Source organism: Aotus nancymaae, unplaced genomic scaffold (assembly GCF_030222135.1).
Source record: "Aotus nancymaae isolate 86718 unplaced genomic scaffold, 86718_ANA_hifiasm-v0.15.2.pri h1tg000022l_1, whole genome shotgun sequence".
NCBI classification, from domain to species: Eukaryota; Metazoa; Chordata; class Mammalia; order Primates; family Aotidae; genus Aotus; species Aotus nancymaae.
This window is the reverse complement of record NW_026988435.1, coordinates 6910142-6923703: the sequence shown is the minus strand read 5'-3', so window position 1 is coordinate 6923703 and position 13562 is coordinate 6910142. Positions and strand designations below refer to the sequence as shown.

The 13562-nt window shown below is 33.8% G+C and overlaps 1 protein-coding gene across 2 annotated transcripts in view; it reads left to right on the top strand.

The window, feature by feature from the left end:
• Nucleotides 1–8584, top strand: part of EPHA3 (EPH receptor A3) — a 374626-nt gene extending 366042 nt beyond the window's left edge. For both annotated transcript variants that reach the window (XM_064380008.1, XM_064380007.1), the window contains exon 17: nt 5865–8584. In XM_064380008.1, the coding sequence (XP_064236078.1) occupies nt 5865–5970 (106 nt within the window). In that variant the 3' untranslated portion in view covers nt 5971–8584. The remainder of the gene's footprint in view (nt 1–5864) is intronic.
• The last annotated feature ends 4978 nt before the right edge of the window (nt 8585–13562 follow it).

The following is a 13562-nucleotide window of genomic DNA, read 5'->3' as shown; positions in this document are numbered from 1 at the left end:
AGAATCAATTTGCCTCACTTCCTAATGTGACTACATAATTTTTCTTTTTCTGCACAGTGACATTTTCTGGATTCCCATGCATGTAGCTAAATACTGGCTTTCTCAAATCTTGGTCATATAGCCTCATAGTGCCATTCAACTGACCAGGGTCCAACTCTTAATTCTAAGTTCCCAGTACAGAAAATATGACTGACTCAGTCCTACTTGTACATTGGCACCTCCAAAGTCATATGTTTGCTAGCATCTAGTCATTTATCTTCAAAGGAAGTAGAATGAGGTAGTATGGACTTGACTCTAGGGGTCCTTTCCTGAAGATAAGATGGAGAATTGTCCCAAGGAAAGAGGTGTATACTGGATAGATACACCAAAAGTTGTTCAGAATGTTGTAGCTTGCATGGTCTGTTGGGAAACTATTCATTTTTGTGTCAGTCTTCCTTTGATCTTTGTTAAATTGAATAAACCCTTTAGTCCCCTCAAGTTTAAGTATTATCATCTCCCACTAATATTTAAATGTTGTTGAATATATAAAGGCTTTCATTGCCACCCTGTCAATCATTCAACATCACTGTGAAAATTACACATTAGATGACAAAAAGGGAATGTGCCATGTAATTAATAGAGATACAAATATCCAACAATCATATAAATAAGTTTATAATTTATGGTGTAATATTCCAATCAGAAAGACATAAAGTCACAGAAGGACTTACAGGAAGCGTTTATTATTATTGAAAGAGAAGACTTGCTCTAAAAAAATAAACTTACTCTAGTCTATTTAACATGCATCGGTGTTCCTGTTCAAAGTGGAATGTGGTGTTTATTGAATAGACTTCTGACCCAATTGACAGTACACTTTGGGTTTCTATGGTACTTACTTTCATCAGATACAGTCTCAAGATATAGTCCTGTATACATATTTTGATATACTCGTATTTTAGCAATATAAACAGTTAGGGTTATGATAGACAAAACATCTGCTGGAGAGCACAGAAGCACAGCAAAAAGCAAACACAAAGTTGAACATTTCCACACCAATGCCAGATTTTCAAAGGCAAAGTTATGCAAATGTTTATTCTCAATAAAATATCAACACTCAAAACTTTTAGATATTGAAACACTATATTGAAATGTCTGAGGGAGAACACTGTTAATAAGATTAACTGCTAGTTTGCAATTTAAATGTAGTCAGCTATTAGAAGCTATAAATGTGATAAGAAAGCTATTTGCTTTAAAAAAGTGAAATGACAGCATTTGTCATACTTCCAAGTTAGCGACATTACTTGTGTCAACAATACCATGGCTGACATCAAACTCTTTTTGGCAAGTTGGAATATTTTTACTTAGTTGTTGTTATTATTTAAACAATCTGTGAATATGCATTCAAGATGAAAGCTGACTTTTGCTGAAAAATAGCTTTTTCAGGTTGTCCTTCACATTGAGTCAGGTGGTCTTGGATATATACGTGTTGCAGTCAACACAATATTCCTTCTTCTGTCCTCTCTCCGTGATTTAGGGACAATATAGGATTAACATCTATTGCCCTAGTGCTCTGTGAAAGGAGTTGCATTTTTCCTTGAGTCTTCATAGTGTCATGTGTCTCATGTTCTTAGTTTATATTACAAAATGAAAATTTATTAAAAATCTTTAATATACAAATTATTTGGGCAAATATGATAAGGCAACATTTTCACCATAAATGCTATAAAATATTTAGCTAGATGTTTTATCTTTCTTTTGGGGTCTTGACCTTATTGTTTGAATTTGATTTCTTTCAGTCTCTATTTTTTTGTGCCATCCAGACTCAATTCAGAAATGACTCGCTTGACCAAATAACTATAGAGATTCTCCTAGAATACTTACAGATATGTAGGATGAATCTCTTTTTTTTTTTCCTTCCTATTCAGGCTACCAAAGTACAGGAAAAGAATGATAAAATTTCACAAATACATATTAATTTATTTTTGTTAGAGGTTTCATTGATATGCAAGTTACTCAAGTTATCTAATTTTCAAATGAAGCCCAGAACATGTGGGGTTTTATTTAATAAATACATATTTCCAAATATTACTTCATAGCCTAAGATGGATTTAGCAAGGTTAAAATCACAAAGGAAGAGAGAAAGAGAAAGGGCAGAGTGACTGTGACTGAAACTAGAGACAAAATTAAGTGTGTGGAATGAATATTAAGCAGATTAATTGCTGCATGTCATTATCCTGCACCCTTGGATGCCATTTTCCCAGTGTCATCACCTACGCCCCTGCCTTTGAAGTACCAGATAACATATTAACCTCTGGTCTCAGTCTGGAGCTGCTCTTTAGCCTTAAGCTTTTCCACTGCTCTTCTGAATAGGACAGTCAAAATGAAATGAGCACACACGGAGTGTTTTGAGACAGCAGCAACTGTGTGTTCCAAATTATTTTGGACATGGCAGGGTAGTGGACAGAAGATATTTTGGCAAGAATAGAGAGACTAGAGTGTGTTTAAAAACCCTAGCTAAGGAATAACCCAAATGGATAGGTACTTTAATTCTCTTATCAAAAATCCAACATAATCCTTTGCGTTAAGAAAAACAGTTTTGTATTATTCATATAAATAAATAAATATATATTATATATAAATAAATATATATAATATATAATATTTATATATATAAAAATTAATAAAATAATAAAAAGTTTTGTATTATATATAAATAAATAAATATATATTATATATATTATATATAAATATATAATATAAAAAGTTTTGTATTATATATATAAATAAATATAAATATTATATATTATATATATTCATATATAATATATAATATTTATTTATATATATAATACATATATAATACATATATATAATATGTAATATTTATTTATTTATATATAATACAAAACTTTTATTTATACATATTTTATTATATATTATATATAATATATATTTATATATAAATAAATATAATATATAATATATAATATTTATATATTTATTTATATATAATACAAAACTTTTTGTTATTTTATTAATTTATATATATAAATAAATAATATATGTATTTGCTTGTGTTGGGTTCACAGACACAGAATGTAAAACAGCTTTTGCAAAACATTTATTGAGGAATACACTCAAGAGGTGCATCTATAAAGAAGTGATGAGGAATGTCCCAAATGGGTCTGTGAATTCAGCATCACTTTTTTTTTTTCCAGCCACTTGGTGATGAGTGCTTCAGTTCAGAAGGAAGATCAGGTCCAAACATCATAGCATGTAATACTCAAACTATGCTTAAATTTCTCAAAGAGCTCAGGAACTACTGCATTGGAATATATGTTTTTTTGTCTGTTCTTTTTTTTTTTAACTTTCCGTGACTATTATTTTAAGAAGGGGAAAGGGAAGAGACAAAGGACAAAAAAGGTCATCTTTTCATAAAACATATGATATGGTATTGGAAGAAAGATGAAAGAGGAATACAAAAAGTGAGAATCTACTGATTTGCTTTCCTGCTTTTGTATCTGTCCTGTTTTCTGGGTCTAGACTCATAAACTCACTTTGCTATAGTTTGGGGATGAGTGGAGAAATGTTTATTCTTTATTTTAAATATAGATTAATGGCACATTAATTAAAATCTTGTAACACACATTCTCAAAGGCAGGGATCAACAAAAGCAGCATACATTACTCTAAGTGAAGGGTTTGATCATTCACAGTTACACTAAGCGTGGCAAGCCTCAGATTACCATACATCCCCACTAGCCTTCCTGAGGAAAAATATATTAGATAGAACCTAAGGCAAGACCCAAGCTGTCCATTGAGGATTTATCAGCCCTTTGACTGTCAGCAGGGAGGGGACCTGCAGATCATCAGGAACTTGCCCAGCAGATGGTAGGAATTCAGTAGAGTCTTGGTTAATTAAATGCCTGATGCTTAAATAACAAGTGCATTTCTTCTCAAATGGTTACTTATCGTCTTCTGGAACATTTTTATGGCCTTGGAATCCATTTCTTAAGAAATCGATTAATCCATTTCTATATAGTTGAATCTCTAATTTTTTCTTTCTTTATGCTCAGCATAAAGAAACCCTCAGAAACCCTCTGTGTGTATGTGTGTGTGTGTGGTGTGTTCACATGTGTGCTTTTCCCTTGCCATTATCAATTTTCCTGGCTCTCCTTGCCGAATGCTACTTTACACACTAGTCAACTTTATCCAGAAAAAATATATTTTGTACATTTAGTAAATTTGTATTGAGCCCACTAACTGGCAGCCATTGTTTAGGTTGTTGTTGATAAACAGAGTACAAAAAAAAATTCACTGTTCACATGGAATTTACCTTCTTGTGGGACAAGACAAGGAATAAGGAAAATAAATCAGAAAGAAAGTCAATATGCTAGATGGTCATAAATGCTTTGGAAGAAAATGAAACAAGAAAAGAAAATAGAAAGTGCAGATACAAGTACAGAGAGGTTTTAAAATATTAACTAGGAGTGTTGGGGATTCATTCATTCATTCATTAGAGGGGGATGTGTGAGCATCCCTCAATCATGAAAGAGGTGAATAGATGAACTAACTACTTGAAACAAGAATATATAATTAACCTTTTGCACATGTTACCTATATTGTTTCCCTAAGTTAAATTCCTTATTTTTTATAATCTGTATTTTAATACCTACTTTCCAACTTTAAATTATTACATATTTAATAAATAGAGATAGGTCTTTGTCATTTTTTCTACTTTAAAAGAACTGCGTACTTTAATGATATTATTCCAGTTATCTACGGCTGCACAGCAGACTCCCCCAGAACTTAAAGGCAAAACAGCAACGTGTTTATTACATCACAGTGTTGTGGCTTATGAATTAGGCTAGAGCTCAGGTGGGTGATTCTTTGCGCTCCGATATTGATGTTGACAGAAGCTTTCAGCTGACAAATGGACTGATCTGGTCTGGAGGGCTGGAGATGCTTTCATTCCAATGTCTTCCTTGATGCAGTTAGCTACCCAGTTGGTCTCACCTGGGATTGTAGACCGAAGTGCTTACATGTGGCCTATCCTGTGCAATAGTAGCAGGTAGTCAGACTTTTTATATGGCAGGTCTAGGGCCCCAGTGAGGATGTATCAAGTGATAAGTAGAAGATGGTAGTTTCTTAAGACCTGAGTGAAGAAAGTGAAACAATGTCAATTCTGGCATATTCTGTTAGTCAAAGCAGTCTCTGAGCTGGCCCAAATTCAAGGGAAAGAGATAAAGCCCCACAAAGAATATGTGATCATTGCTATTAATTTCCTAAGGCTGCTATAAGAAATCACTACAAATGTATTGGCTTAAACAACAGAAGTTTTTTCTTACAATTCTGGCCATCAGAAGTCTTAAATCAAGATGTCGGCAGTATCACAATTGCTCCAGTCTCTAGGGGTGAATTCTTCCTCGTCTATTCCAGCTTCTGGTGGATCCTGGTATTCTCTGGATTATGGCAGTGTAACTCCAATCTCTGCCTCCATTTGTACATTGCCTTCTTCTCTGTGCTCTGTGTGTCCTATTCTCTTATAAGGAAACTGTCACTGGATTTATGTACCACCCTAATCCAGTAAGATATTTTCCCAATCCGTGCCTTAATTATATCTGCAAAGACCCTCTATCCAAATAAAATCACATTGTGAGGTTTGAGACTGACAGAGATTTTGAGGAAACACTATTCAACCCACTGCGGCATCTATATAGTCTTCTACAAGACCATGGAATAGTCGGGACATAACACAGATGATGCAAATATTAGAAAATTAGGTCCACAGTACTAGAATATTTCATTGTGCAACTGCACTAATTGAAAATCTCCTACTTACATACTATCCAAGAAACTGATTCTCATGTTTTCCTCTTTTTACAGTGACATGAAAAAGGTTGGTGTCACAGTGGTTGGGCCACAGAAGAAGATCATCAGTAGCATTAAAGCTCTAGAAACACAATCAAAGAATAGCCCAGTTCCCGTGTAAAGCACTGCTTCTGGAAGGAAGTGGTGACTGTGGAAGGTGTAGCATCATCCTGCAGACAGACAATAATGCTGGAGATGCTGGTGGAAGTTCCAAGTCCAATAAGACACTCAAATATGAGTACAAATGCCTTAAAATGGAATTTAAACACTCTTTATTTTCCCCTATCATTTAGTGGATGGGTGGGTGGGGTATTTTTTTGTAATTGCTTTTTTAAGTATTAGTTAATGGATTCAATTAAATTCTTCAGAGGAAAGTGGTGAAGAACTAGCGTATAGCCATGGATCACAAGCTGACTATCATGAAAGCAAAACAAGAGAAATAACAAAACGGACATGGTGGCTGTGTTTAGTTACAGCCACAAAAGAAAAGACTTGTAATATTTTTATATACAGAGGAAATCTGTAACAGGTATTTTGTTTCTTTTAAAGCAAGCAAAATAGAGGAATTGATACCTCAGACTATCTGGCCATATTTACTACCTTATCACTGCATTATTCTCGTTTATCTGTTTAAAGCATATAGATATGACGTTTGTAGTTGTTTTAAGTACTACACATTTTTAAATTGTTAGCTTCTATAAGTATATCGTGTAAAGAAATGTCTTAATTTTTGAAAAAAGTACATATTTATTTTCTTTTGGATTGTTTTTATTGCTTTCTATTTATGTCTTGATGATTTAATTTGGATTTGTTACAGCCAAGTGCCAAATGCTCTCTCAAATGGTCAGCAGTTTAAATTGACACAGATAATAATAGGTTTCTTTCCGATTTTTTGAACCATCCACTTACATATATTTTTAAAAATGAAACTCTTTTTCCTGTTCATACACTAACTACATCTCTCCTAGTCTGTTATCCCAATCATTCTTTTCTCTCCATTTATTATAAACTGTATGCTCAAAATTTAGTGTAATATACTAGCTTGTATGCAATGGATTTTCAACCAGATAGCATACATTTCCTGCTCTGGTGCTTAGAGACCATTAACTCCCTCCATTAGTGAAGGAGCCGTGTTAGAGCTTCCGAGAATAGCTACACTGGAAAGCATTGAAATCCTATATAGATTGCTACACTAATTGGCAACACAGCCTATAGGCCAATGCATGAGTCAAAAAAATAAAATCACTTGCTCACTGGCTTTGAAAAGTCATTTACTATTGTTACTTAAACTTGCTCAGCTGTTTATAGAGAATGATGATAACAGAACTACTCCTCTGTATCACTGGAGTTTAGGTCAATTGATTAAACGTTGTGACCATTAGTACCAGGTATTATAATCTTTAAGAGTCTTCCACTTCAATGCACATGATGCAGTTTTGGTATGTAACTTAGAAGCACTGAACTTCCTCGAATTTACTGGACGTAACATTTTTGAAATAGTTGGTCATCTAGCAAATGCCTCAAAATGTGTAGGCAGGAAAGAGATTTCTCATCACAGGGATTTAGACTTACTGTTACATAAAGGCTAACTTTGAGCTTGCTCAGTAATATTTGAAAAGATGTACCTGGTGGGTATCTAGCTACTAATATATTCTGAAGCAACATTTTAGCTCTATCGATACTCTTTCTAATGCTGATATGAACTCGAATATAAGAAATGCGTACATCACAAGAATAGAATGGATAAAACAATGCTGCAAACTTAATGTTCTTATGCAAAATGGAATGCTAATGAAACACTGCTTACAATCACAAATCAAAACTCACAAGTGCTAATCTGTTGTAGGTTTATTGTAATAAGACTTAGATTGTGCTCCTTCAGATATAAAATTGTTTCTCAAATCTTGGCAATATTCCTTAGTCAAATCAGGCTACTAGAATTCTGTATTGGATATATAAAAGCATGAAATTTTAAAAAAATACATGTGTGATTATAAAATTAATCACAAATTTCACTTACACCTGCTATCAGCCACTAGAAAACATTTTTTTAATCAAGTATTTTGTGTTTGGAATGTTAGGATGAAATTCGAATATGGTTTCAATCTAATTTTTTCCCAGACTAACATTCACTTTTTTAGGTACTATTCTGAGCATACTCAACAAAACCTGTGCATTTTATAAACTAATAGTTGAGGACTGTTGAATCTATTTCCCTTATTTTGGCTGTGGTTTCCATTTGAAAGTAGAGGTTGTATACATCATATACTGTTCTTCATTTTATTAATATTTTTCTACCTTACCTCTTATAAATTTATTTTACACAATTCTTACCCTGTATATATGTAAACATAAGTGTACGATTCTTAACCGTGGAGTAGAGGTACTAGAATGCTTACGGCCATCACTTTGTACAGGAACTGCATTGACTTTCAGTAAACATAAAGCCACAACTCCTTTATGATGTTATGTACCATATGATCTGTTTTGTATCTTAAATATGATTTACATATATTATTTATTTCTGGCAACTCAATTTATGCTGTGCTAAGTATCAATCAAGCCATGTATAAATGTGATATGATTGACAATATGTGTTTACTTTAAACTTGTCTTTTCAAAATATTACTCAGTTTATGTTGTACAATGTAGATGGCCTCTTACTAATGTAAAATGATTTGTAGTGGAAACATTTATATTTTTATAATAAACATAATGAAAATATTTTTTACAGATTGGAATACAGAAGTGGTCTTTGAAGTTTTTTTAAAAATACATATATAAATATGTGCTTATTTAAATAGCATAGTAATGAAATTTATAGTCACAAAAATATGCTTCTGGGTTTTTATTCTCCATTAGTGAGGAGGGATTTACATAGTGTAACCCACATGTTTTTGGTCTAAATCTCATTATGAATAAGCTGGAAAAATAATCAGTAAATATTATTTCAAAGTAATAAATGCAATTGTATTAGGCAGTTCTCTTTTGAGTACAAATAACAGGAAACAAATAAATTGAGTTAATTTAAAAAGAAGATGTTTAGCAAAAGTGACAGAATTATCCAGGGATAATCTCCCTAGCTAAGAGATCAGACACAGATTGAACCAGGAATTCAAACAATGTCAACAGGGGTAAATCTCTCATTCTATGTCTTCTTCCCTTGGCCCTATTTTTCTTCCAACTGGGTTAATTTGCAAGCTATATCTTTCTACAAGGTGAAAAATACCACTGTGTTTAATTCCACATTGCAATTCCCATGAAAGAATTACCATCTTTCTAGTTCCAACAGAGATCATGAGGCCTTTCTTGGGTCACAAGCCCTATCGTTTGGGTTGGAGAATGAGTCTCTCAGATTGGCAAGTACTGACTCCTATTCTTGCTCTGGGAGATAGTGTGTGGGGTTATATGAGAGTGATGCTCTTCAGGTATTAGGGGTGTAAAAGTAGTTTATGTTCAATAGAATGTCAGAATACTGTTTATGACAAATGAAGAAAGGAATTCTGGCCAGGCCAAATAGAGCAAGTAAAAATGGGAAAAAAAAAATGTACAACTTCAAACCACATGCTAAAGAACACCTGATACTTTGTATACTATAGGTCCCTTGTCATTGCAGTCCACTTGAAGAAAATGATTATATATGAAAGTTGAAAAAAGCTAACTTAAAAATGTACAAAATAAAACAAGTGATCAATATTCCCATAGGGAAGGAAGTGGTTAGGAAAAGATTAAAAAAACAGGTCTAATTTGTGCTTGCCTTGAAGGAGAAATAGTATTTGGTCAAGTTGAATGGAATAGAGAATACTTTGTAAGCAGGAGATTAATTAAGGGGAAGAGAAGAGGTGAAGAATATATTTGTTCATTCAATAAATACATAGTAGGCATTATCATGAGACAGCTGTTTGGCTATCATCATTAAATCTTTTGCAACATTTCTGTGAATAGAGATTAGCTACTTTTATGTGAGAAGGGAGTCTTTGCTCAGAATGTCCAAGTCACTCTCCCAGGGTTATCCTAGTATGTAGATAAATATTTCAAACTGGAATCTTCCTGTTCTGTGCTCTTGCTATCATGGGTTAATTACTATAATCTCCACAACACTCAGGGGACAGTGACAATGACAATTTGCACAAGTGGCTTGGGGGAGACTAGGTCAAGTAGACTATGTGATGTTGGAAATCTATTTTGGTATTCTGTGCATGAAGCTATACATCTACCCCAGATGGTGAAGAATGAAAAGCATACAAAAATATATAAAAGAAAAAGGATTAACAGAATTTACCAATTTGTTCTGAGAATTCTTCAAAAGATAGAAATCAAGTAAACCAAAAATTTAGGTCTTGAGTGTCTATGGAAATGATGGCACTGTTAGTCAAACTAGAGAATAAGGAGGGGTCAGCTTACCATCATGGGTTTGTCAAATATATACTGTATGCCAAACTTTACTAAGTAAGTATTGGGGTTGAGAATCTGAAGCTTTAGGAAAAAGAATTCCAGGGTAAAATGTATATGGAAAGATGTCTCTGGAAGTATGTAAAGAGCTACCTTACAAATATTTCTTTGTTTCCTATATAGACATGTATTTTTCTTAGAACACCTCTTAGGTTAATGCTAGCTATGTAATTAAGTCCCCAAATATTATCAACTTCAAATAATAAAAGTATGTTTTTTAATACAGAATAACCCAAAGTAGGTGTTGGCTAGGTGCCCTTCTTTGCAGTAATTAGGAGCCTATACTTTCTCTATCTTGAAGCCTAAGGCCTTGATATCCTCTATTTCCAGCCAGGAAAATGAAGGAGAGGATCATACGGGGGGATTTTATGAGCTCTGTTTCTAAGTAGTACATACCACTTCTTCTCTGGTTCCATTGGCTAGAACTCAACCACATTGCTGTGCTTAACTTCAAGAGAACATAAAGTAGTCTGACAATGCTCCTAAATAAAAATGGAAATTTCTGGAATTCATATCACAATGTCTGCCACAACTTCTTTTAACGTAAATAATATGTCAAAGGGAGATTGTTCTAAAAACCTTATTAGAGAAACATCAGTTTCTTTTCAACTGTACCCATTTATTTTTCTCTATAGGCAATCATTTTTAATTCTTTTTCTCTTATTACATAAATCTAATCCTTCTACCTGTCGATCTCCTTTCAAGAGAGCTTATTGCAAGAAAGCAGTTAGCTGACAACTGTGAACTGCTATATTTTCAAAATTCCCAGTATATTTTAGCAGGCCATGCTCTACCTTGGTCAGTCAGGGACTGAGTATGATGGAAGTGCTAGGGCCAGACCATCTCTTCTCAAGTGGTAAATCCATTTAACAAGCAATCTTGTATCTGATGTTCTAATCATCCTCACTGAAGCTTGCTCAGGTTTGCAGTGCAGTCTGAGCTCCATACTATTCGATTGCCCTTCCTTCACTCTCTCCTTTTATAGGTGTCAGACCTGTATTTCTATCTGAAAGTTTCTTGCGCTTTCTTTTAAACCCTGTTCCAATGCTTCCCAGGCATTTCTACCAAAATTTATTTGCAGGTTTAATTCTTTCTGTGTCTGATTCTTGACTATCTTAAACTTAGATGACTCTCAAGTTGAATTACCTGGAAAACTAAAATATTATCCTTTATTCTTCCCTCTACCTTTTCTTCAGTGTCTAACTGGTCCCCTAACAACGGAGTGCTCACTCCCATCACTTTTCTCTATTGCCCAGCAGAATCTCTGTTTGATCCTCATTACTTTGAAGGAATTTCCTAAATTGTGCCCCTGATTCCAGTCTTGATATCTTCCACCTCCTCTTCCATATGCAGCCAGACTAATATAGCAAAGTTAACGTTGTAGTTCCTCCTCAGGAGGCTTGCAGACTCAAATGCCCAGGGGCCGTGGGTTATATAAACGAGTAAAGTAAGTGAAGAGTATGGTGACCCATAAAAGTGCCTTTTCTTCCACTAAAAGCAAACTTCTCAGGTTCAAGGCAACACCAATCCAGTGTGAATTTCTGGTTTTTCTTTTTCTGTTTTTTCAAGGTTTAAGAAAACTATGTTTTTTTTATTTAAGTTTTTGTGGGTACATAGTAGATATACATATTAATTCTTGATTTTTCAAGAGAATCCTTAATCTGAGTCTTTGTGAAAATGTTCTATATATTTAACATATGATAATCTACTTAATTATGAACACACACACACACTGAATTTTGCCTGCAGCAGCCAACTTTTTATTTCTAAAATACAGACTACTCTCTGGTATTGGCACATGAGACCTATCTTGAATGAAACCCTGCTTCTCTCTTTATTTTCTGGTTGGCCCGCTACCTCCTTACACCCTCCTTACAACTGCACTGACCCACTTGTAGTTCTCTGAGTGTGCCACACTTTTTTAATGCATCATAGCCTTTGACCTTTTTGATCCTCCGTCTAGAATCACTTAGCCAATTTCTACTCATTCTTCAAGTCTTCTTATATCCCTAACACTGGGTTAAGTCACCTCTTCTTTTGCAGCAGTAGAACCCTGTACTTACTACTGACACACACTATCCTAACCAAAATTGCCTATTCCTTTATACCCTATTCTTACTTCTAGCTGAGGACACCTTGAACTGTGGCTTGAAAACCACTCTTGCTGCACTGGTATATGATAAACAAAAACCTTTTTTGAGTTGAATTAATATATCGATACAATGTTTGATAGCATCATAAATGGTGATGTATCTGCTTATTATTTCCCCATAGGAAAAAGTGTAAATTTCCTTCAGGTCAATAAAGCTAGTTAACGTTCTACTTTTATATCTTGGATCATTGAATACACTGATCTCTGCTAGAACTGGTTCATTTTCATAGAATTTTGTGGACTCGTTTCATTGGTCTCAATGCTCCCATTTTTCTTAGTGCAGTTAAGTTGTTTAAGTAGACCCTTGAACCAGAGCTTGGCTATAAAAATTTAACAAGGTAAATGCCAAAGCTTTTCTGATCCTTTATATTTTCTCACTATGTACAAATAACGTCAACATGCCTACTAAAAACTACCCTCTTATGAGGCATCTGGGATGCACATTCTATTGACACACAGCTCTAGATACAATTTGGGAAAATAAGTGGTAGAGTTAAATGTGCCATAAAACGAAGAGTTTGGAGGTTTGTAGAAGTCATCACCCTTAAATTCTCTGGGAAAACTTTGTTATATGTTCACGAAGAATAGTCATAATTGGATCACATGTTCCAACAAGGTGGGCTATCAACTTTTCTCTTTGAAGAAAGATAATTTTCCACTTTAGTTAGAAATAAAGTGGTGCTAGTAATAGTAATAAGAAATAAAAGAAAATAAGATGCCTGATATGCCTATTACATGTATGTACACACACATATAAATTTTAACTTTTCTAAATAATTATAATTAATTTCATTAAACTTTTACTATGTATAAAGCCCTTAACATAAATTATTTGATATAATTTTTTGATGAGCTTTATGAAATAAGTATATTGTTATCCACTTTATAGGTTAAACCTTGGAGTAGCTGATAATCACACAAGGTCATACAGCTAGCAAGTAGAACTGAAGTCAAAATCAGCTCCAGAACTCTTGTTCTGAACTATTATGCTTTATTAACTGTCAGTAAAATATCACAACGTGAGGATAAAATCTGAAGGACAATTGTAAAATGTATTCTGGAATTCAGACCTTGGGTAGTCTCTATTTTCCACTTTTCAATGTGCATAT